The 23,228-nt window shown below is 45.3% G+C and overlaps 1 protein-coding gene across 2 annotated transcripts in view; it reads right to left on the bottom strand.

Moving 5' to 3' along the window:
- Positions 1–8,217: 8,217 nt before the first annotated feature.
- The window catches only part of Fbln7 (fibulin 7), a 34,379-nt gene continuing 19,368 nt past the window's right edge, over positions 8,218–23,228 (bottom strand). The window contains exons 4-8 of one of the 2 annotated variants that reach the window (XM_034493764.2): positions 14,575–14,700; positions 11,804–11,941; positions 10,452–10,589; positions 9,551–9,689; positions 8,218–9,237 (exon numbers count right to left, since the gene is read on the bottom strand). In XM_034493764.2, the coding sequence (XP_034349655.1) occupies positions 8,865–9,237; positions 9,551–9,689; positions 10,452–10,589; positions 11,804–11,941; positions 14,575–14,700 (914 nt within the window). In that variant the 3' untranslated portion in view covers positions 8,218–8,864. Of the gene's footprint in view, positions 9,238–9,550; positions 9,690–10,451; positions 10,590–11,803; positions 11,945–14,574; positions 14,701–23,228 lie in introns of both variants that reach the window. The other variant, XM_034493763.2, reaches the window with a different exon arrangement.

Below are 23,228 nucleotides of genomic sequence, written 5' to 3'. Positions count from 1 at the left end.
TCATTAAGAGAGGGTCAGACTCATCAGCCCAAACCTACTCGGCATCAACCAGACTCTCATGTTTGTGAGTCAGCTTCCATTCCCATGACTCTGCTAATGCTGGCCCTTGTCGGAAATCCTTATACCAAAAGGACTTGGCCTGTGTTTCTCATCATATTTACTCTAAAAAGAACCATTTCAAGGCCAACTTCTTCATGAACGGTCTGTGACCTTTCCAGGAAATGTCCCTTCTGAGTCATAGTGTCCGAAGTCCAATTACTCTGAGGCCACCATGCTCTGAGAGGGCTAAATCACATGGAGGCCCCAAAGGTAGACCTCCATTGGTCTGTCTTTGACATTAGAGCCAAATCAACCCCAAACCAACTAACGCTTAGGCAGCCAGAGCCTCAGGAACAGAGTCTTCACAGCTCAGGAAGTATTACAGCAGGTGGACATGTATCCCAATGCTCTCAGCTCCAGGCTTCTTTAACTAGGTGCTGACCCCATGTGGTCTTATAACTAATGACTATGAGGTGTTTCTGGCAGGACTCACTCATGTGAGTTGGTTCTGAACATGCAATGGGCATGCTGTGCACTGCACATGGAGGCACACCACAAAACACCATTGCCTGCTGCCCGAAACGCCATGGCACAAATTTGAGACCATTTGTATGTGATGTTATGAACTGCAGTCAGTTTACAACTTTTCTGCCCTCACAGAAATATAATGATTTAATCGTGGAAAGAAAATCTTGTAATATTTTCCTACCCTGGTTTCTTAGCATAAGAACATCAACTTAGTATATCTTTAAATCGTATTGTGTTAGAATGCTTGATTTTATTATTTTTATCTTTACCCCCTTTTTCATTTTTCATGTGTGTGGTATATATCTGTGTACACATTTTTGTATGTATGTGCATATGCAGAGGCCTAAGATTGATGTTGGAAGTCATTCTTGATTGATCTTCTGCCTTACTCATTAAGGCAGGGACTTTCAGTCAAGCCCAGTTTTCCAATATGACTAATAGTCCTTCTTAGCTTTATGTGTCAACTTGACACAGTCTAGAGTCCATTGAAGGACTGCTCCCATCAGAGGGGCCTGTGAGGGTGTCTCTGTGGTTGTCTTCATGTTAACTGATGCAGGGCTTAGCCTATGATGGATGGCAGCTGTACCCTGGGCTGTATAAGAGAGCTAGCTAAGCATGGGCCAGCAAGCACAGTTAGTTCTTCCATGGTTTCTGTGTCAAGTCCCTGTTTGAGTTTCTGCTCTTACTTCTCTCAGTGATGGACATTGAGCCTGAAGTGAAAGACAAATAAATCCTCTCCTTCCTCAGTTACTTTGACAAGGAAGAAACTAGAACTCCAGTTTGCTAGCCAACTATCTCTTCCAAGGCTGGAATCACAGATATGTCTTCATGCCCACCTGGTATTTATGTGGGTTTCTGAGGATCTAAATTCAGGTCGTCTTGCCTGGGTGGTGAACCATCTCCTCAGCCTTGGAATTTTTATTTTAAAACTTGCTTGAATTACTAACTTGAGTTTTGTTTTTTAAAGTATTAAATAAAATCTGACTTGGGGTTAGAATAGCATTGCCAATAGTTTCTGAAATGGTCCTAAATATACTCATCTGTCATCCAGCACTACGTATTTGTATAAAGTGGTATTCTCAGCATTGATGCTCACAAAATTAAAATAGTAGCCAACTCCGAGAAACATTGATGATGCTTTATTTTCTGCAATATCGGGTTTTCAGCACATCCACCTCACTAGAATGCAAACTTGCTTTAGTTTTTAATAGATGGTTAATTATATGGACATCAAGCAGTTGCTTTGAAATATTTCTTTATGACTTATTAGTATATGTCTGTATTATATAGTATTAGTATATTTATGTTTGATTTGCACGTCAGTTTTATGAACTTACGTGTCCTTATTAGGGTGACTATTGCTATGATGAAACACCATAACCAAAAGCATGGGGAAGGAGGGTTTATTTATCTTACACTTTCACATAGTAATTCATCACCGAAGAAGTCAGTACAGGAATTCTGACAAGGCAGAGACCTGAAGGCAGGAGCTGATGCAGAGGTCATGGAGGGGTGCTGTATATTGGCTTGCTCCTCATGGCTTGCTCAGCCTGCTTTCTCATAGAACCCAGGGCCACCAGCCCAGCAATGGCACCATGCACAATGGGCTGGTCCTTCCAATCAGTCACTGATTAAGAAAATGCTCTACAGGTTGCCTACAGACTGATCTTATATAAGGAGGTTTTTTTGTTTACTTTTTGAGACAGGGTTTCTCTGTGTAGCCTTGGCTGACCTGGAACTTGCTCTGTAGACCAGGGTAGCCTTGAACTCACAGAGACAATGCTTATATTGACCATCCCTTCCCTTCCTTTGTTAGCATCATTGTTCTCTATATCCATACAAGAGGCCTTTTCTTGGTGCATATGGACTCAACCTGATCACACAGGCCTGGGTTTATATCCTGATTTGTGCCTGCAAGAGATTCTGAGCCATAATCCCAAACACCTTGGATGTGTGATCCAACTGTCACCACATATGATCTGTGTCTGCAATATTCAGGTTGCATGGATGATATGCAGTATTTACATATAGTCATATAGCATGTATACATTTACTGAATGCTCACAGCTCCCTTTTAATGTTTTAATTTTACTTATTTATAGAAAGTTCTGTTTTAGTTTATTGGAATAGACAAGGCTGAAGCAGATTTAGGGAAAAGTAATATTTTCTGACTCTTTTTTTGTTAAATTTTAATTTTTGGTTTTTTTCATGTGTGTGTGTGTGTGTGTGTGTGTGTGTGTGAGAGAGAGAGAGAGAGAGAGAGAGAGAGAGAGAGAGAGAGAGAGAGTCTCATATGTGGTCCAGGCTAGCCTAGCACTCACTTATATAAGCCAGGCTGGCCTTGAACTTATGACATTTCTCCTACCTGGGCTTCCCAAGAGCTGGGATTAAAGATGTGAGACACCTTATATGGCTTTTTATTTTTGCAGCCCCCATCCCTCTTTGATCATGTACTTTTCTTGACTTCACGTGCATTTTAATCCCCTCTGCTAAATGTAAGCTTTAGTAGGTCAGAATCCAGTAGTCTCGTCATTCATTGTGTCTTCAGTAACCAGAGCAGGACCCAGTCCTCGGTGGATATGCAGGCTGTCTATCCAGTTTCTAGATGATCGACAACATTTAGCAATGTTCTTATGAACAAGTCCAGAGTCAGAGGGTTCATCTTCCTAGCCCTGCAGTGAGGGCTTGGCAAAGCTGGGACAGTGGCTGGTGGAAAGCATTCCAGTCTGACCTCAGACTATAAACCTGTCAGGTTGACTATGACCCTGGGATGGCATTTGGGGATTTGGCATAGTTTCCATTTTGTTTGCTACTGTTGGACATGTTACAATTTAAAAATAAAGTGATTTTTTAAAAAACTCATCCAAAATTCTACTTAATTTTCCATTGCTCAACAGCTCATGATCTGGCTGGCTGCTCCTGTCTTCCTGGTGGCTGCTGACTGCTACTCAGAGGTCCAAGACAGACAGATGGGCTGGCTGTAGGACAGACCTCCACTCGAGCCTGCCTTTGCTTCCAAAGCAGGGTCTGCTCAGTGAGCTGTGACCAGTGAACAAACAGTGGTGCTGGGACCTTCCTTGGTTCAGGAACAGGGCCTTTCATGCATTGCCTTTTGCAGGAGAGGGGTGGAAGGTTGCCTATGTTTTGCAGAGGAAACGTTGGCATCTAAGACATGAAGTCAGAAATATGCTACACACTGATGTAACACTTTCAGTGGCAAAGGACTGAAAATATTGTCAACTCCAAGGGACTCAATGAATAAACCATGGAAAATTCTCACAGTAGAGAACTGATATAGGATATGGCTATACAGAGTGATAGCCAACGTTATTTTTTTTTTTTCAAAAAAGATCAAAGGATAGGTTAAATGTCATGCTATCATCTATCATTAAGTTATATTATTCTACTTTAAATTTTATTTATATTAATATTAATAATATAGTTGTACTGTCTTATTTTGTGTATATGTGTGTTATGTCTATTTCTATGTCTGTGTACCACAGAAAAGGGTGTTGGATCTCCTGGAACTGTAGTTACAGACAGTTGTGAGCCACCATGTTGGTGCCGCTGGGAATCTAACCGAGGTCCTCCTTAAAAGCAGCCAGTGCTCAAAATTATGGAGCCATCTCTCCAGCCCCATTATATTAAATAGAAAGATAAAAGGAAAAAATGGCTGTTGAAAGGGAGGAAATAGAGAGATGGGGCCTCTGTGGGCACTGGGTACACATGTGGTATACAGATATACATGTAAGGATAACACCCACACATATTAAATTTAATGAAATAAAAAACAAACAATTGCTAAAAGCTTTGGGCCAACGAGATGTCTCAGTGGGCAAAGGCACTTGCTGCCAGGGTTGGTGACCTGAGTTTGACCCCTGGAACCACTATGTAGTGGGAGGGTGGAGCTGAGTCTCACAGGTGTTTTCCACAGGTGTTTCGTGCCGCACGCCACCCCCTCACAAACAAATCAATAAAAAGTGAAACATATTTTTAAATTTTAGCAAAATGAATTACAACTGTTCTGACTGTAGTTTGAGTCATAGCCACAAAGAGTTATTTTAAAGCAAAAAGGAAAAGGGGGTATGGGATAGGGGTTTTCTAGGGAGGGGAAATGGGGAAAGGGGATGGTATCTGAAATGTAAATAAAATATAAAAAATTTTAAAAAAGACAAAAAAGAGTTATTTTAAGTGATCTGAAAAAGCAAACAGACTACACCACTCTCATGCTCGATGACAACAAACTGAAGGACAAAGGAAACAACAAACAAACAAAGAAACAAACCATGAAAGAATTATTGTAACTAGCAGGATTGGAGATGTTTTTCTGGGAGATATTTTCTAAGATATAAAATTATTATTGTTTTGTTTTGAGACAGAGTCTCACTCTATAACCATGGCTAGCCTAGAACTCGATGTGTAGACCAAGCTGACCTCAAACTCATAGAGATCTGCCTGCCATTGCCTCCCGAGTGTTGGGACTAAAGATGTGCACCACCACACCTGACCTAAATAAAATTCTTTTAAAAAGTGTTTTATATTTAGTGTGTGTGTGTGTGTGTGTGTGTGTGTGTGGTCTGCATGCAAGTGTGTGAACAACACGTATGATGGAGGAGATTAGAAGAGGAGGTTGGATTCCTTGGAACTAGAATTACAGAAGTTGTGAGCTGCCATGTGGGTTCTAGGAAATGAAGCCAGGTTCTCTGCCAAAGCAACTGGTGTTCCTAACTGCTGAGCCGTATCTCTAGCCTCAAATTAAAAAAAAAAAAATTTTTTTTAAAAAGAGACAAATACTGTGTATCTTCTGCTTAGGTACCCATCACTACCAATAAAGTCGTCTTCAGAATAAAACCAAACCAAATCTCATAGATCCTCAGTTGTATATGAGAGAGAAGGGACAGAGGAGCACATCAAAAGATTATATAGAAAACCCAGAGTGTGAGAAATTCTACAGGAATAAACAATCCAAAGGCAGTGGTGGCCCAGTCCATTAAATCCAGCACTTGGGAGGCAGAGGCACATGGATCTCTGAGTTCGAGGCCAGCCTGATCTACAGAGCTAGTTCCAGGACAGCCAGGGCTACATAGAGAAACCCTGTCTCAAAAAAAAAAAAAAAAAAAAAAATCCAATATTCTACCCTCTAACAAACCTCCAGGTCACCTGATATATGCTGAAATGTAAAGACCCCTGCTACATATTAAAACTCATCCATACATTATACCACATGACCTAATTCAAGCAAGAAAAAAACCCAAGCCACTCAGAGAAAATTAAACAATAATTTTATGGCTGGGAGTAGTGAGGAATCGTTTTTTAAATTTATATTTTTTTAATTCTATTTCCTTGTTATGTGTATGGATGTGGATGAGAACATGCCACAGCACACATGTGGGGGTCAGAGGATGATTTATGGGAGTTGATTCTCTTCCTCCAACTACATGCTTCCTGGGGATTGAAGGCAGGTTGTTAGTCTCCATAACCACCCCCCACCTGCTGAGCCATCCCTCAGGCCCTGCTGGTAAACTTGTAGATGATATTGAATGAGGACAATGTTGAGGTCATGCTCTAGAGAAGTGCTTTAGAAACACACGATGACATACAGCTGGAATGACATCATGTCTAGGACCTCCTTCGAAGTCCTCATGTGGTGGAGTGGGAGTAGGTGATTGGCAGGTGTTGATGGTTAGAGCTGACGATGACGCAAGGGGTTCCTAGTGCTGTTCCAGTTTGTGTGTTTGCAGTGCTTGGATCTGTATTACCCAGAAAGACGTGTAAACTAATACATGTTGACAACTCGTCACATTGACTTAACACAGACTGCAGCCTTAAGAAGACCCAGCAGTAGCTGTCCACGGGGAAAGGCAAACAGCATTGCTGTGGTTTGGATCCAGAATGTCTCCCCGAAAGCCCGTGTATTTGGAAACACCAGGGAGCAGCAGGGCCTAACAGGAGATCTTTGGTCTTTGTGGGTGTACCCTTGAAGCTGATTATGAGACAAGGTCTTCTGGGCTCTTTACTCCCAGCCACGAGGTGAACAGGCTTTGCTGTGCTTCCTTCCTATCAATCACCTCAGCATGGCCCCAAACGAGAGAGCCAGAGGATCATGGGCTACTATTTGTGAGAATAAAATAAATCCTTTCTCCTCATGAGTAGATGGATGGTCACAGCTATTTTGTTACAGTAACAGCAAGCCTACTAGCACAATAGAGAGACCTGGAAGAAGGTCCTAAGTCCACATGACAGTCTGAAGTAATCAGGCACTCCTGCTTTGGTATGATAGGGACTGAAGCTGAGTGATTTGCTAAGTGGGAGGCAGCTTTGATATTAGCAGATCTTGGTGGAGAAAAATACTACTTACCATAGGGCCTCTTTGACACCAGCGTCACTATCATGTACCACATTACCATCTAGAACAGTGGCTCTCAACCTTCCCAATGCTAGGAGCCTTTAACACAGTTCCTCATGTTGTGGTGACCCCCAATTATAAGATTATTTTCATTGCTAACTCATGACCGGTTTGCTACCATTATGAACCATAATGTAAATATCTGTATTTCTCGATGGTTTTAGGTGATCCCGATGAAACGGTCATTTGACCCCCCACAAAGGGGTATGGATACACAGGTTGAGAACTGCTGATCTAGAAACACAAGGTTCTGAAAATTGTTTTAATGAGTCATGTAACAACCTGGAAAAGCAGATCTTCAGGCCCTTGTTGTTGTTAGAAACTGCAGCTGAAGCCATGGGAGGACTCTCAGTCTTTGTCTTACAAAAGAGGCCAGGTACAAACTCTCCTAGGATTGTCATACAAGGCTTATCACTAATAAGACTTAAGGCTTCATAGATGAAGTCAGGACAGATACGAAGATTTATTTAGATGGGAAATGGAGAGCTGAATTTTCTTTCTTTCTTTCTGTTTTTTTTGTTTGTTTGTTTGTTTGGTTTTTTTTTTTTTTGTTGTTGTTGTTGTTGTTTGATACAGGGTTTCACGAGTCCAGGTCTGCCTCAAAGTGGCTATGTAGCCGAGATATGTACAACTGCGCTCAGTTTTATGCAGTGCAAGGAAGTGAATTTGGGGCTTTGTGCACACTTGACAATAACTCTTCCTACAGAGCTACAGCTCTAGTCCTCTTCTTGTCGTGTTTTGTTGGAAACATAGTCTTACTATGTCATCCATTCTGCCCTCAAACTCAGCCAGCCTGTCCCATCCTCAAGAAATAATTTTTAAGATAAAATGTATACAAAGCACTTTCTCCGTAGGTTAGCGTGTATTTGGACATTGAAACTCCTCTCAATCCATTCAGCTTTTAAGTTTTAACTGGAATGGTCCCACCCAGTGCTCAACGGAGTTTTCCTGATTCATTCATGTGGAAGCCATCAACTCGTGGTTCTTCCAACTAAAGAAGAAACCATGGAATGAAAGACAATTTGAGTATTCTCCTAAACATTCCATGGCCAGATGCTGGCCTTACCAATCTCCCATGTGACCAGCTCATATTGAAACTGTTGGAGCAATCTTACATATCACCTCTCTTACTCTCTCCATCCTCCAAGTCCAACTGGGTAGAAAGAGGGCTATCCCTTCCTAGAAGGTGCTCGCACACTCAAGGAGAAGTCAGATGGGCAGAGAATAGAAACAGACTCTAGTCCCACAGCCATAAAACCAGGTCATGTTTTTGAGACATGTTTTCTCTCAAATGAAGAAACTGACAAAATCCATGATTTAATGTTGACTCCTTGGTCTAGAAGGAGCCACTCCGGGTTGCTAGGCTTCCCTATAGCTTGCTGATGAGAAGGTTGGCTGGAAAGTCACAGGGTAAAGTATCATAGTAGGTAGCTCACAGGGGCATTAGGACCATCCACAGAGCTAGAACATGCTCAGCCAGAAAAAGCTTGGTGAACTCAATGCAGAACAGTTGGCTGTTGTTTCAAGCACACACCATGAGCTTCTCTCCCCACCTCAGCTGGTTCAAACTTACATGGTCATTTACATAGCATTTTGAAAGTCTGTGCTGTCTCCTAAGGGGGTAGGGGTGAGGCTTAAAGCAGAAAAAAAAAAAAAAAAAAAAAAAAAAGCAGTAAGATGGTGGAAACAGCATTTGCTTGTGGCTTCCCTTCTGTGACAGACCCTGGGTCAGAACACAACATTGTTCTAGAAGCCTGAGTGAGCAGGCAGAGAAGGTGGGAACATGACAGAGAGGAGAAATGACCACCACAGCTCTTGCCCACAGTATGTCCTTGGGGAAGAGAAATCAGCCCAGATCTCAAACCCCAGCCTCCCGACTGCCATGGGATTCTTAGAAGTCATACCGAGACACAAAGATGGTGACCTTGGACAAGTGGTTAGCCTGGAAGGAGCGTTCCAGGTATTCTGACATGTCAACATCTACTTCCAGAGTCTGAGGCCCCTCCAGGGTCTGTACAAGGATGAGCTCTCCTGTCTGCCGGTCTGAACGTTGCATTACAAAGTGGCCCTTGCTGTTCCCACCCACGATCCCAAATCGCAGGCTGTTGGGCCCAGGATGGCCAGGAATCGACGCTGTGGCCATGCGGAAGAGCGTGATGGGCGTCTTCAACTTGGAAGGGAGAGAGAGGTAATGGAAGGAGATGGTCTTGGGCAGGTGGCGACATGGCCTGCTGTCCATGGGACAAGGGTTTCTCTCGCACTGGCTGGAGCAGAGGCAAATGGAGAGAGTTAGACTTGGGAAAACTCAACTCAAGAGGGGCTGCCCTACCTTCCCTCTGAAGAGGCCACACTCCCATGGACGCTAGTATCTCTTTTGGAGAACAAAATGTCTGTATTTCATGTGAGTTGATAGTTATAGGGGAAATGAAAGCTCAGAGAAGCATCTCTGTCTTTCATATTTCCTTGTATGATGTAATTATCTCCCCCCTCCCCATGAACCTATCAGAAGAATCTAACCCAGCCACACTGAGTAAGGGTCATGCTTGGCCAGCCGTGGGCAGCCCTGGATATACTCACAAGGGAGATGTCTTCACATAGCTTATATTGCCGCTGCCCTCAGGACACTCAGGGTTGACACACTGGAAGCCTCCTCCAGTGTTGATGCATGTGGTCCCCCGGGGGCACATGTGCTGTGGCCCGGCACACTCATCAACATCTGTATTGCGGGAGATACAAGGAAGGCTGTGAAGCTTCGTCGATTTGCTGATAATGGTGCCTATTTGAACCATGACTAGAAAGAGATAAATTTCAGCCCTGTTTTCTGCGGAGCCACATGGATCTGTAGCACTGAGGGAGAACCCAAGTCAGGTGGGTTTTGTTTTGTTTCCTTTTCTTTTCCTTTCTTTCTTTTTTTTTTTTTTTTAACTTACAACCCAGTCACAACTAGCCAGGCCCTTATGAGCCCTGACCCTGGTGGCTCTCTGGTGTTCTCAAATAGCCACCACACATGGTCATGGCTGCAGAGCCTGGCCATGCTGAGGTACAGTGACCGTAAGGTCCCTTTCCTGTCAGAGGACACTAGAATGTGGACACACAGGGCCGTGAAGCCTCCCAGGTCCCTTCAGGTTCTAATAAGGTGGAGTCTGGCTGGCTTCTTAGCCTGTGGGTCCAGGTCTGGATGAAGGCACTGCTGAATAAGAGGAAGCGATCTTACCCAGAAATGTCACGCACATGAGGTCAGAAGATGCCGGGTGATCAGCCAACCCATTTGTGTAGGATATGTAGCCTGACCTTTGGAAGACCTGTTCGTTGACTTCGTTTTCAAGATCAAATGTGTACCCAGATCTTTGATTCTCTTAATCTAATCATTCTTGAATGGGAATCAGGGATGAGAGCAGGGGTCACAGCAGCAGCAGGTGACCAGGTGTGGAGGGTGACCTCTAGCCTCACAGTCACCTGCCTCCACAGTCTCACTCACCCTCACAGCTCTTCCCATCCGCCAGGATCCGGTATCCACTCGGGCAGGTACAGCGGTAGGAGCCAGGGGTGTTCACGCAGGCATGCATGCAGAGCCGGGGGCGTCCTTCCTGCCCGTAGATCTCACACTCATTCACATCTAGGGACAAAAGCACCCATGATTCCAGGAGGCTACCCAGCCTCCATCAACCAGACTCGGCAGCTGTGACTAAGTGACTGTACACATGAGCAGAGGTCCCCTGAACCCAGTCTAAGACCAAGAGGGCTAAAGGGAGGAGCTGATGTGGAGACCCCAGAGGGGCTCCTCAGTGTAAATGGGAAACTCTACAAAGGTTAGCAAGTCAGGTACCCAGCTCAGAGATAGAACCAGATTCAGACTCTCATCTTAGATCTCCTCATCTTCAGCAATAGAGAAACAGAGTGAGAGAGAGAGAGAGAGAGAGAGAGAGAGAGAGAGAGAGAGAGAGAGTCAGTCCTGCAGCCTATGAGGAGCTGCAGACATGTGACCTCAGTATTTGAGAGGCTGACGCAGAGATCTCCATCTGAGGCCAGTCTGGGCTGTACATTGAGATGCCTCTTTAAAAGGGGGTGGGGAGTGTTTTTATTTCTGATGCTGTGGCATGAGCTTCTTAGCACCAACTAACCAGATCTCAGGGTGGAACTGCTTTATAGTGGGCTAACCTGAGAGGAGGAGACCGGGGAATGAGTCTCAGGCTGTGCCCACATCCATGGTCCTGGCTGCCATATATGATCTGAGCTCCTCTCTTGCCACCAGCTCATAGGGTTTTTTGCCAGAAGTGTGATGGTAGGGGCTGCACACGACAGGGCAAAAGGCTTCTCTTGAGCATAGTAGCTCCAGGCTCTGTCTGAGGACAAGCCTGTCGCCCTGGCTGCTTTCTTCTTTCCCTACCCCATAAGTAGCAGATGACCTCGAACTTCTTATCCTCCTATCTCCATCTCCTAAGTGTTGGGATTATATCCATATCACTCCAAGTTTAAACGGTGATGGGATTGGACGAATGTGCATGCTAGAGACTGATGCATATCTTCATTTATTGTCTATAACGTCTCAGAGAAGGCCCTGGTGCACCCTCCTACACCCCAACCGTAGGAAGATAAAACAGATAGATGAGGAAGAGAACCAAGATGGGCGAACAGACATTTTTTTCTCCAAAACACCCTTGCCGTCTACCTGTTCATTTCGATCATCCTGGCGACCCTTACCTAAATCACCGGTCTCAATGAGACCACGCCCAGGAAGACCCTTTGGTTCCCCACCCCCACCTCCCCACCCCCGCGCTCCGCCTCAGGACTGGGATCTCCAGTCCCGCTCTGCGGGTAGCTCGAGCCTACCCTGGCAGACGCTGTGGCCGCCCGCGGTGCCGCTCAGGTGGAAACCGGCTTCGCAGCTGCAGTGCTGTTCCCGTTCCATCTGCGCGCAGCGGGGCGCGCGGCTGAAGGCGGGGTCACCGGCCACGCCGCTGTCCGGGGCTGCTGCGGGAAGAAAACACGCTCAGCGCTCGGACCCCCGGAACCTGCCGTGCGCCCCGGGATCGGTGAGACCCTATTTCCCAGGGCATACTCTATAGCAGGGAAGGAATGTCAAGTGATTAACCTAAACTGAGCGACTGCTACTGCGACCCGGACAGGGTAAGAGATTGGAATGTAAAGGCGGGGCAGCCAGGCATATTGCAGTGTCAAGTCTGAGATTCATTTTGAGAATCTTGTACAACGCCCACAATGCAGTGAGCATTAGAGTTTAAAACTCTGAGTCTCCACTTTTTCTATTTGGGGTCTGCGTGTGTATACAAGCTTGCAGCTTCTTAAATGTCTTCAAGGTAGTTGTTTTATTATTACAGTTTCTTCATCTTTCCAAAACCAGAACTTAGTTTCCTAAACACAATAAAAATAAAGTAAACGGATGAAAAGCAAACCATGATCCTGGCTATCCTGGAACTCACTGTGTAGTCCAGACTGGCCTCTAACTTCCTCTCCGGTCCTGGGATTAAAGGATTTTGTTTTTGTTCTTTCAAGACAGGGCTTCTCTGTGTAGCCTTGGGCTGTCCTGGAACTCACTCTGTAGACCAAGGTGGCCTCGAACTTGGGGATTAACCTGCCTCTGCCTTTGGAGTGCTGGGATTAAAGGGGTAACCACCACAGCCTGGTGGGTTTTAAAAAGATTTTATTTTATGTGTACCTGTATGTATGTATGTATGTATGTATGTATGTGAATACACACACACACACACACACACACACACACACACACACACACACATCCTGTGGTGCCTGATGCCTTTGGAGGCCAAAAGAGGATTTTTTGATCTCCCTGGATCTGGAGAGTTAAAGGTGGCCTTGAGCCACCATGTGGGTGCTGGGAACCCTTGCTACCCCTGCAAGGACAGTAAGTGCTCTTAACCTCTGAACATCTCTCTAGCTCTGGTAAGTGGATTTTTAAAAAATAATTCTTGTAGTTATTCTCAAGGCCAAGGCAGAATCTCCTGAATCCAATTCAAGGCCAGCCTCAGTCTTAAAATGATAATAGTGGGGACTAGAGAGAGCCAGAATTACTGTTTCAGAGGACTTCAGTTTGATGTTCAGCACCAACATCTGGATGCTCATAATTGCCTGTAACTCTACTTCCAGGGGATCAGAAGCCCCCTTTTGGCTTCCATAGGTACTGCAGTCAAGTGCTCGCGCGGGCTCGCGCTCTCTCTCTCTCTCTCTCTCTCTCTCTCACACACACACACACACACACACACACACAATTTTAAAATTTAAAATTAGAAAAAATACTGGGAGAGGCTTACAGGATACTGGGAGAGAGGCTCATCCAACTGATGGGAAGAAGGTTCTAGGTGAGCCTGTCGGCGTCATGTGTACCTGCTCACTCCTTACTTTCCATTCCTGGGGATACTTCATAAAATGATCCCGGGGCCTGAGGAACAATGACCCAATGGTCCCACAGCAGAACACTCCCAATAGGGGCATTTAGTGGCCAGTAGGGCACCACTGAGGTGCAGGGGGATCTTTTTTTCTGTGCTTCTTTGTAAACAGAGTCGGCAGGCTTCCAGGAAAGCCCTGCCTCCGCACTGTTTCAACAGAAGGTAACTCTAGACAGCAGAGCTGTAGGAAGCCTTTGTGGGCAGCTTCCTTGTGAGAAAGGATCTGGCAGGCCAGTCCCACTTGGTCAAGACACAGTGAGCAGCAAGCTTGTGGGCACCCTATTCAGCCCTCACCTGGGGCTGGCTGCCATAGAGAATATAAAGTGGTTTTGTTTTATTTTATTTTAGGAAGGGTCTCCTGTGTTCCTGGCTGGGCTCAGATTCCACTATGAAGCCAAGGATAGCCTTAAAAATCTGATTCTCCTGCTTCTCCTTGCCAGGTGCTAGGATCACAGATGCAAGCCATTATGCCCAACATTATGTGATGCTAGAAACCAAATGTGTGGCTTCCTGCAGTGGGGGCAAGCACCTACAAAGTGAGCTCTGTCTCCAGCCCTAAGAGCTTGACAGCTCTTATTCTCTGGATCTTACACTATCCACCAATGCCCTTCCCCCATAAGGAGTCTACTGAGAAATAAGACAGCCAGGCATCGCTGGGATTGAACTTGGCTGGAGAATAGTGTGAAGCCCCCAATCCACCCTTCATAGGTTTCTTATCACTAGGTTTTCTTGCCCTGTGCTAGGACTCACTAATCAAATGTCTGCTCATTCATATCTTAAAATACCTTGTACTGCTGACTTGCAGGGTGCGCTGGGAACATTGGAAGCAAAAGTGATTCTCCCCTGGCAGATGAAACACTAACCAGGCAAAGGTACCCTAGTGCACATTCCCAGGCCATACCCCTAATCTGCAGGATGTTAAGTCGGAGTCTGTCTCTCCAAAAGAAGGATCAAAACTCTGGTTATTAAGAAAAAAAAAAAAAAAAAAAAAAGCTAAGCTCACCTGCGTGAGCACCTTAGGGTCCTAGAGGGATCAGCCTGTGGGTGGGAACCAGAGAGGAAAAGCTTGAGTCATGAGAGGCACAGAGTTCCCACCACATCTGCCTTTGGTGACAATGACCACTATCCTCACCAGCCCCAAGGGAATCATCCTCACCATGTCCCACAGTGCCTACATACCAGCCTGGGTCTGATGCTGACATCGGTTCCCAGTTTTTCCTGGAGGACAAATGCATCTGTAGTGGTTGACACCTTCCACACACGTCCCTCCATTGTGACAAGGCTGGCTGGAGCATTCAGTGATATCTAGGAAAGGATGCAAACCCGTGGTTATAGATTCTAGTGCTAAATCAAACAGAAACTAACAACAGGATTTCCCTTACATCGTAGGGGCCACTCCAGCTTCCTGTCTGGCTTGGTTCTGGTTTGATTTTGAGACAAGGTCTCATTATGATGCTCAGGTTAGCACTCTAGTTTGTGATCCTCCTGTCTCAGCCTCCTGGGTATAGTCGTGTACCACTACACTGTCACCACCTCAGCTTTCTATCTTCCTACTGGCCACTCTCTCTACCTGTGGGAACTCCATGGGGACTGATGGGTTGACACACACAGGCCATTGCTTCTCTAGTACCTGCCTCACACTGTGTCCATCTATACTGTGTGCAGGAACTGACAGAACACCACCATGCTCTGTGAAGAAACAATACTGTAATTTATGAGGGTGTAATATACACAGCTGTGGCCAGGTGTTAGCATCTGCCTGTGAGTGAGGCCCTTCTGGTCTTCAGCTCTTCCAAGGTAGATCCCAGGCTGGCCTTGAACTCCCTCTCTGCATAGCCAAAGATGACACTGAATTTAGGACCTTCCTGCTTCCACCTCCTGAGGGCTCGGATTAACAGGTGTGTATCACTATGCCTGCATTTTTTCCATGCTAGGGATGGAACCCGGAACCCAGGGCCCCAGTCATGCTAGGCTCATTTTACCAACTGAGCCACATCCCCAGCCCTGGATCATCTTTCAAACGGGAGCTAAATTTCAAAAATTAAAAAGGAGAGAGAGAGAGGATGACCCAGTGGAATATCCAGAGATGGGGAAAATTAATTCTCCAAGTTTATACTCAGCTCCCCTGGGCTCCATCAATAGGGGATCTATTGACAGTTCCATAGTGTTGCCAGAGGGAGTAGTTCCCAGGTTACAGACTCAGATTTCTGTGGAGAGGAGAGAAGATGGGGAGGAGGGGGGATGGGGAGAGAGAGGGAGGGAAGGAGAGAGGGAGAGGGAGAGGGAATATGAATTAGAAAGTTCAGTAGATTTCTCTCAGCACTGGGTAGCTCAGCAGCTGAGCACTGGAGGTCGAGGCCCTGGGTTCAGGCCCTCAGTGCTGCTCCCACAAGGAAACCGTTGACTTGAGGTTTGGCTCTTCTCTGATTGGCTCATGGATGTTTTATTTGTCCATATATTCTTCCCTTATACCTTTTGTGTTTGTCCCCTTTCTACAACAAATATTTATAAGATGTCTTACTTTGGAAAGGATAATTTTAACGTAAGACCTTCGCCGTTATGAATGTCCCAGGCCCCTTTTCAACCCGTGCATACATAGGTCATTTCCACTCAGGAGGAGCTTTGTCATCTCTCTGATTTAACTGCAGTGCCTGGGAGGGAAACCTGAGAACAGCCCCTTTCTGGCCTAAGAGTGACCTTTCTGTGAGTCTCCCAAGAGAGCGAAGCAGGTGCTTTGCTTCCAGTGAGGACCATAGTCTCATTCTGGGCCACTTGGAATGGACTTTTGCTTCTCTCAAGACAGCTTGAGACTATTTCAAAGTTTCTTTTCATCTAGAAGAATTCAGGCTGTCCAAACACTGCTTATGCCAGGGAAGGAGCCGTTTCCCTTTCTCTGTAACCTCAGTCTCTGACATGCTTCCCCAGCCAGCCTGTTTTTGGATGATCAATTTCAAGGAATGTGTCTGAGACTGCATCACACACAAATGGCACCCTGGGGTCAGTATTCCAAGGTCTTTCCAGGTCCAACCCTATCTTTGCCTACTGGCCCCCTTTGAAAGTGGGCAGATCAATAAGCCATGAAGGCACGGGAAAGAAGCCAGAAAGTGTGAGCACTTAGATCCCCAGCTTGGTCTCAGCACGCCTACATCTGTCCTTTTCTGTCCTTGGGAGACTCCAGTGGAAGACACTGAGCAGTCTTACACCTGGACCCTTCAGGAGGGGCTAGTGTGACATCAGCTTGCTGGTGATGTGAACGGGTGCCCCGGCATATCCATTTCTTCACAGGCTCCAGACGGGGGTTCTGTACTTCTTATCTTGATGAGCAGTCAGAGGTATTCAACAGCCTGGCGCCCAGGCTGGCAACTGCTATCTATATCCCTATTGAAGGATAACTGTCATCACATTCACATGTGTCCCAGGCTGTGGCATTCAGTTTTGACTTGAAGAGGACAATGGCAGTGACGGTGAGAGAGGCTGGCAAACCAAGGTCTGGGCACAGCCATGTTTCCATCTCCTGTTTCATGAGTACTTATTGCTCTATGAAAGTGAACAGTTATATGAATACTCTTTTTTTTAATTATGTATGCATGCATATATGTATGCATGTGTGTTTATGTGTGTATGTATATATGTATGTATGTGAGACAGGGTCTCAAGTACCCCAGGCTGGCCTTAAACTTGATATGTAGCCAAGGATAACCTTCATCTCTGATCTCTTGTCTCTTTCTCTTGAGTTCTAGGGTTAAAGGCAAGCACCACCGCACCTGGTTTATGTGATGCTGGACACTGAACTTGAGGCCTCATGCACACCAGGCCAGCATGTACCATCTAAGCTATATTCTCATCCCCCTTTTTCGTTCTACTTTGTTTCTGGGCTCTGTGTTTGTTTCAAATTTCCCGTTGTCCCAGTAACTTTATTTCTAAGGTTTCCTCACTTTTATGTATGTTGCTGTTTTAAATGTTTTTCTTTTACATTTCTTTGTTTTCATTTTTTTGTGGGGGAGAACACATGTCATGAGCAGAGGGGTTAGAGAATAATTTCCAAGAGTTCATTCTTTTCATCTACCACATGAGTTCTAGGGATTGATCATCAGACTTGGTGACAAGAGCCTTTCTCTGCTGAGCCATCTCCCTAACCTAGACGGGATTCTGCATTCTTTATATTTTAAAAAGTTCTACTGGGTTGTTTTGAAATATTGGCCTCCCTTTTGTTTTTCTTTTTTTGTTTGTTTGTTTGTTTTTTTGTTTTATGAGTATCTTTCTGGCAATTCTTTGTTGTCCATGGAAACTTTGTGTTCTCTCTCTCTCTCTCTCTCTCTCTCTCTCTGGTTTTGTTTGCTTGTTTGGTTGGTTGGTTTTTTTGAGACTGGGTTTCTTTGTGTAACAGAGCCATGGCTGTCTTGGTCTCCTTTGTAGACCAGGCTTGCCTTGAACTCACAGAGATCCCCTGTCTCTGCCTCTCCAGTGCTGGGACTAAAGGCGTGCACCACCTCAGCTTCTCTCTTTAATTTTTGTTTTTGTATGGAGCTTGTATGGGATTTGACAGGAGTCCCCTCCCCACTTTTTTCTCTTATGCATGAAGTAAGTTTCCCAGTGTCCCTGCAGCAGCTTTGTGTGTGCCTCTAAAATTTCCTCTCCTGTTATATTTCCAATGTGACCAAAAACCAGAATCTTCTACATCCTCAGCTCTGTCTTGATGACACTAAACTTGTTTTTAGATTTATTTTATGATCTTATGTGTTTGAGTGCTTTGCCTGTATATATGTATGTGCACCCCATAAATGCAGTTTACCAGAAGAGGGAGAGAGATCCCCAGGTACTGTTACCCGTGAGCTGCCATGTGGGTTCTGGGAATCAAACCTCGGTCCTCTGAAAGTGCTCTGGACTACTGAGCCCGTTCTTTAACCCTTTCAATGGCCTTTTTATGTGAACAACCATATCTTATTTGCACTTGTTTTCTTTGTGTTCAACTTGGATCCAAAGTAACAGCTTTGGCAGGAAACTTTTAGGGACTCTTGGGCAGACTCTCCCCAGAGCTACGGTTTCCTGTTGAAGGTCCTGGCTGGGGGTGTGGCTTAATTGGTAGAATACTTGCCTAGCATGCATGCATCAGGATCTGGCTTGGTCCTCATCACTGCCTAAAACTGGGTGTGTAGTCCACACCTGTAAACAGATGCAGAGTATCTAAGAGAGTCAAGGGAGATAAAGGTGAGATGGGCGTTTTACACACAATCAAGCTGCTCTCTAACAGAGTGTTTCAAAAAATGTGTGAGCTCAGAGAACTAGCCCTGAAATTTTCTTGAATAATCAACCAAAGAAGCTCAGTAGGAGGACCCAAGTGACATTCCTCAAGATGTAAGAAACAGGACAACCAGGTAGAAACATGGTGGTGATCTGGGCTCCAAGGCAAACAGTGTTTAAATATATAAGGAAACAGGGAAATGTTTTATTTTAATTAGATATTTTATGACATTAAGGAGTTTACTTAGTGAAAATAACAGAAGTTTTGGTTTATAAGATCTTCTATATTTTTATGTTGAATTCTTTAAGTTTATTTTATATGTATGAATGTTTTGCCTGCATGTATGTGTGGGCACCACATATGTGCAGTGTCTGGATCTCCTGAACCTGGAATTGCTGGTGGTTGTGAGCCTTCCTATAGGTGCTGGGAACTGAACCCAGAGCAGCCAGAGTAACAACCTCTGAGCCATATCTCCTACACTGAGAAGTCTTCTCTTCTTCCTCTTCTTCCTCCTCCTCCTTCATCTTCCTCTTCCTCCTCCTTCTTCTTCATCTTTTTCCTCTTTCTCCTGCTTCTCCTCCTCCTTCTGTTCTTCTTCATTGACCCAAGGTTTCTGTATTATGTATCTCTGGCTGTCCTGGAACTCACTGTGTAGACCAGGCTGCCTTCATAGAGGTCTGCCTGTCTCGGCCTCCCGAGTATTGGGATTAATTATGTGCACCTGGCCTGAATTTTTCTTTCTTTCTTTCTTTCTTTCTTTCTTTCTTTCTTTCTTTTTTGTTTTGTTTTGTTTTGTTTGTTTTTTTTGTTTTTCGAGACAGGGTTTCTCTGTGTAGCCTTGGCTGTCCTGGAACTCACTCTGTAGACCAGGCTGGCCTCGAACTCAGAAATCCGCCTGCCTCTGCCTCCCAAGTGCTGGGATTACAGGCGTGCGCCACCACCGCCCGGCCTGAATTTTTTCTTAATGAGAAAAAAAATGTTTAAAATGATTGGCATTTTTCTGACTATGAAAACAGGAGAAAGATCACTTAGTGAAGCAACTGAACGGCCCCTGTGGGGAAATGCCTCAAGATGGTGGTAAATGACAACTGTTTTACTTTTCATGCACTTCCTTCCATTGCCCCTGGGGCCAAAGGATCAAAAGGAAGGGCTATGGCTTCTCCAGCTCAGAAAGCCGCACACCCTGAAATACGTATCCATGGGCTGGAGCCAGCTCAGTTGATAGTGCTTGCCTGCCATGCAACATCGAAGGATTTCTTCTGTAGCACCACATAAACTCAGGGTAATTGTAGAGGCCAGAGAACCAGAAGTTCAAGGTCATCCTTGGCTACTTACTGAGCTCAAGGCCAGCCTAGGTTACATGAGGCTATGTCTCAGAAGGAACAGCAACAAAAAGCAAAAAACAAACAAAAAATTCCTGCCCTTCACAAAGAGAAAAAGGAAACTCAGGAAGCCAAATGGCTGCTTTCCACTGGCCTTCTGGAGTTCTTTGCCCACTGCATCTTTAACAGTGTCGTTATGTATAATTTCCTTCTCTGCCAAGTAGGGTTGTCACCCTCTTTCCAGTCATTTGACTGCAGAGTTGGTACTAGCCAGTTATTAAATGTTGCCAAGAGTTTCACTGGCACTGACATTTTGTGTCTTGAGGTAAACAGCTGTAATTAAGATTATTGTCCCCCATGGTCACAACACGCAGCTACAGAACTGCTGATGTGGACATTGAACTGGGCACACTCAGCAGCTGCTGGGGCGGTTCTAATGCTGGTCATGAGATTGCCGAGCTCCGGCCTAATGGAACTGTCTTGGCAGGAGAGATGTTCTGAAGACATCTGTAACCGCCACCCCCACCCCTTGGCTCTCATAGTGCTGAGACAATGGACATCGATAATTGGAATTCTCCCAGGAATTTCATCCTATGGGGAAGAAAAAGGCTAAAGTTTGGTGCCAGCCAGAGAAGGAACTTGTCTCCCAGGAAGAGAGTGCAGATAGTCTTCAGTGTATTTCAGGCAGTGTGTGTGTGTGTGTGTGTGTGTATGTGTGTGTTTGTTCGAGTGTGTGTGTGTTATATATGTATATATGTTAATGTGTGTGTATGTGTATGGGGGGGTGTTGCATACCAGAATGGAGACCAGAGGTCAACATTGAATGTATTTTCTATTGCATCTATGTTTAGTTTACTTTATGTGAATGGTGTTTTGTCTACATGTTTTATCTGCGTATCATGTGTGTGTATGGTGCCCATGGAGTCCAGAATTGAGCATTGGATCCCCTGGATCTAGAGTTATAGATAGTTGTGAGCCACCATGTGGCTGGAGTCTTCTAGAAGAGGAATCAAGTCAGACCTCCTAGAAGAGCAGCAAGTGCTCTTAACCACTGAGCAACCTTTCCAGTCCCTCCATCTTAGTTTTTGAAATCTCAGAGTTCATCAATTTAGCTAGACTTGTTGGCCAGCAAGCTCTGGTGGCCTGCCTGTCCCTCTGCCCCCAGGTGCTGGGGTTACAGGCACACACCATCACACCCTGCTTTTAGGTGGGCTCCACGCTCAGATCTCTATGCTTGCATAGCAAGCACTTTGCCCACTGAGTCATCTCCTCAGACCCACGGGTTCACACAGGTTGACAACTTGTCGTATCATCTTCCTGGGAGAATCTGAAGCCCAGGTAAAGACAGTGGGCTATGTCATACCTTGACAGTGACTGCTCAGTTACGAAAACCTCTTGCTGTCTACTTAAACCTAAAGTTCATGTCAGGACCCCAGAGACGGATTGCTGAGTGGTCACTGCACCTTTTATATTGTTCCCCTCCCCAGCGTGGCTTCAATGAACAAACGTGTTTTTCACTATTACTTGTCTGTTTAATTGGCCTCCAAGGATGGGTGGGCACACGTGGGCTGTAAAGGCTGCCAGTGCTCACACTCTGACCCTGACAACCTCAGCAACACTAAGTCTCGTCCATATCATCAAGACTGTCACTGTCCCCTGAGAAGATCCAATGGCATTGCTGTGGGGGCTCTGGCTGAGGACAGCATCTGCCAGTACCAGTGCAGGCACGGGATGCCAACCTGGGAGAGGCTGAGCCTAGATGGTGATCCAGTGAGTTGTAACATACAAATATTCTGTTCCATCAATCAGTACAGGGTAAGCGTCCAGGCTCAGTTTACACTTAATGAGATGGAAAATATCCAAGATCCCATTTTGAGCATTTTTTAAAAATACAATCACTTTATTCTAACCAACTCACAAATAAAGCATGACATAGCTAGCTTAAGGCAGCCACTCAGACACTGGCCCTGCCCCGACTCTGTCCATCTCAGTGAACGTCTATACAGTTAGACAAGCCACTCTAGGGCCATGGAGCTTCACTTGGGCTCTTACGCCTTCACTGTCAATAACTTGTTTATTAATTAATCTATTTAATGGTTCTAGCTACCTCAGTATCACGAAATTTGAATTCATCCATCATGAAGAGCATGCATACATACATACATACACACATACATACATTCATATGACAGAGTTGACCAGAGGAAAAAAGCTCCACAGTATCTTATGGCTCATGTGTCTCTTTGCCTTCATTCTGTGTGTCCTTCTTTATCACCTAATATTTTGGAGAAAGTTGGAAGATAGTCAGTTATGTGTGTGTGTGTCTGAGTGTGTGTCTGAGTATCATGTGTGTGCAGTGCCCATGGAGGCCAGAAAAGGGTGTCGGATCTCCTGGAAGCTGTCCCTTCCTTCTCCAGTGCTGGGGTTACTGGCATACACCTCTGCATATGACATTTATGTGGATTCCGGGGATCCAAACTCAGTTATTCAGTGGGTCTGAGAACCAAACCCAGGTCCTCTGCAAGAGCAGGAAGTAAGAGCTCTTAACTGCTGGGCCTTCTCTCCAGCCTCTCGGCAATAAATAAATAAATAAATAAATAAATAAATAAATTTACTTATTTATCGTGTGTGTGTGTGTGTGTGTGTGTGTAAGCATGCATGCACATGCATGTGTATGTGCCACAGTGTGCTTATGAAGCTCAGAGGAAAGCATTTCTAGATAGCTGGTTCTTTCCATCTACCAAGTAGGTTCCAGAGATTGAACCCAGGTCTCCAGTCCAAAGTGCTGACTTCCACCACAGACACACAGACACTCAGTGCAGGGACAAGGTGGGAAAAGGAGAAGACCAAGTCAGCCCTGTCATGGTGGACCACAAAGACACCAGGACAGGGCAAGAGACAGGTAGGTGTGTAGGTTCGGTCTACAGAACACAGGCAGGCAGATCAGGCCATAGGCAGGCACGTGAATAGGACCTGCAGGTGCAGAGGACATAGAAAGAACCTACCAGGGATCTGCAACTAAGCCTGGAAGTTAAGACTGTAGATGGCCAAAGCAATGAAAAGAAAATTCCTTGTGTTCACGCCTCTGATGGCATTTTATCATCCATGAAGTGTTTATGGGATGGAACTCCTTCAGAGTCGGGAAGCCCAGCCACTGGCATCTCCCTGATGTGTTTGCATGGCTCAGATTTGTTGCCTAGATGGTTCCAGGTGAGGTCTGAGAGCTCAGGCCTGTAATCAACCCTTGAGTCATTCGTCATCCCTTCCAG

The sequence above is a fragment of the Arvicanthis niloticus genome, chromosome 2, assembly GCF_011762505.2.
Source record: "Arvicanthis niloticus isolate mArvNil1 chromosome 2, mArvNil1.pat.X, whole genome shotgun sequence".
Lineage (NCBI taxonomy): Eukaryota > Metazoa > Chordata > Mammalia > Rodentia > Muridae > Arvicanthis > Arvicanthis niloticus.
This window is presented reverse-complemented; position numbering and strand designations above follow the sequence as displayed.